Source organism: Pundamilia nyererei, unplaced genomic scaffold (assembly GCF_000239375.1).
Source record: "Pundamilia nyererei isolate P.nyererei 1_Seehausen unplaced genomic scaffold, PunNye1.0 scaffold00237, whole genome shotgun sequence".
NCBI classification, from domain to species: Eukaryota; Metazoa; Chordata; class Actinopteri; order Cichliformes; family Cichlidae; genus Pundamilia; species Pundamilia nyererei.
In genome coordinates, this window is record NW_005187638.1 from 872,941 (window position 1) to 874,255 (window position 1,315).

The 1,315-nt window shown below is 42.1% G+C and overlaps 1 protein-coding gene across 1 annotated transcript in view; it reads left to right on the forward strand.

Moving 5' to 3' along the window:
• The window catches only part of LOC102202933 (alpha-1,3-mannosyl-glycoprotein 4-beta-N-acetylglucosaminyltransferase B), a 36,421-nt gene extending 35,718 nt beyond the window's left edge, over nucleotides 1–703 (forward strand). The window contains exons 12-13 of the mRNA XM_013914917.1: nucleotides 514–580; nucleotides 693–703. Coding sequence (XP_013770371.1) covers nucleotides 514–580; nucleotides 693–703 — 78 coding nt within the window. The remainder of the gene's footprint in view (nucleotides 1–513; nucleotides 581–692) is intronic.
• Nucleotides 704–1,315: the final 612 nt, after the last annotated feature.

Here is a 1,315-nt window from a genome sequence, read left to right on the forward strand (position 1 = left end):
CAAACACGCTAAACGTCACAAATCTCTCACATCTCAAAACAAACATCATGTTGCCATGTCATTTCTGATTGGTCGACATGGTGCATTTTTCCACCAACACGAACGGGCAGTTTTTTGTTTAGTTTTTTATGTTTTGCTCATAAGCAGAGAGCGCTCGCTGCGCTTCCTTAGACGTTAAACGTGATGAAACTATTCAGGAAAAAACACGCGTACATATTTTTTTATCATGACTCTGGTTTTACTGGCCCATCAACACAATTTAAAACCTGGTATATGTCACATTGTTGCTTTGTCATCTTGAAGTGGTCATGTGATTGACCACGACTCTGAGGTCTGTTGTTCGTCTGTGGCACAGTTTTTAAAATATAATCATCCATGTTTGCTTCTGTGGGGAATACGTTACCCGCTGTCTCTGGAATACCACAGCTCCTGCTGATCATGCTGAACTCCAAATGATAGGCAAATGTCAGTGTTGTGCCTTTTACACCTGAGATACTTGTTTTCTTCTTTTAGGTGCTGGCAAGACACAAAGTGGCCATTCCTCATTACAGGGAGTCGGGCAATGGCTTCATCATTGTTGGTAAGTGCATAAACCAAAGGAAGGGGCTCCCAGCGTCTCAAAAACGCTCATTTATCGTACATTTAGCAGCAATCACACATTATTCATCAACCATCTGTGTTAACCCTCTCAGGCTCAAATTAAGTTTTAGTTGCTAATGCACAACCAAGTCCTGCAGTGGTACTTCTGAGTAAAAAAACCTCATAAAATATGTATGTGGGGGAATCAGGTTGTTAGTTTTTAACTGTTGCAAATCTGCAACGCCTGCCTGGAGAGGGTTGAAACTAATGAAGAAGGAAAAGCATGCCAACAGGTTCCTATTAAACGCTGTATGGCCGAGGATGAAGTAGCTACTTATTATTCTAAAAGGGAAATATTATTGTACATTTAGCCGCTGCTCAGGTTGCTCTACCTGTTGTACCAGCAGCTGGTGCTTTGAACCTCTGCTGTGATGCCTGAGTGAAGCTTCCCTGTTATAAAGCGGCAGGTAATTGGCCAGTAGTTTGATGGTGTCACAGCCTTGTAGGGATCCTTCATAATCAGGACTGTTCTGCCTCTGTTAGACAGTCCCTTTGTGGTGTTCTTGTTCTGGGAGAGTACTTCACCAAAGCTCTGAGCAGCTGTTCTTAGTTTGTTCTTATTACCATTAAACGTGTTCACAGCACTAAGTATTTTGCATGTTTGAAAAAGCTTTTGCATTATATGAGAAAAGGAAGTTACTCTGTTACCTGTGCTTTTTATAGACACCCCCCCCCC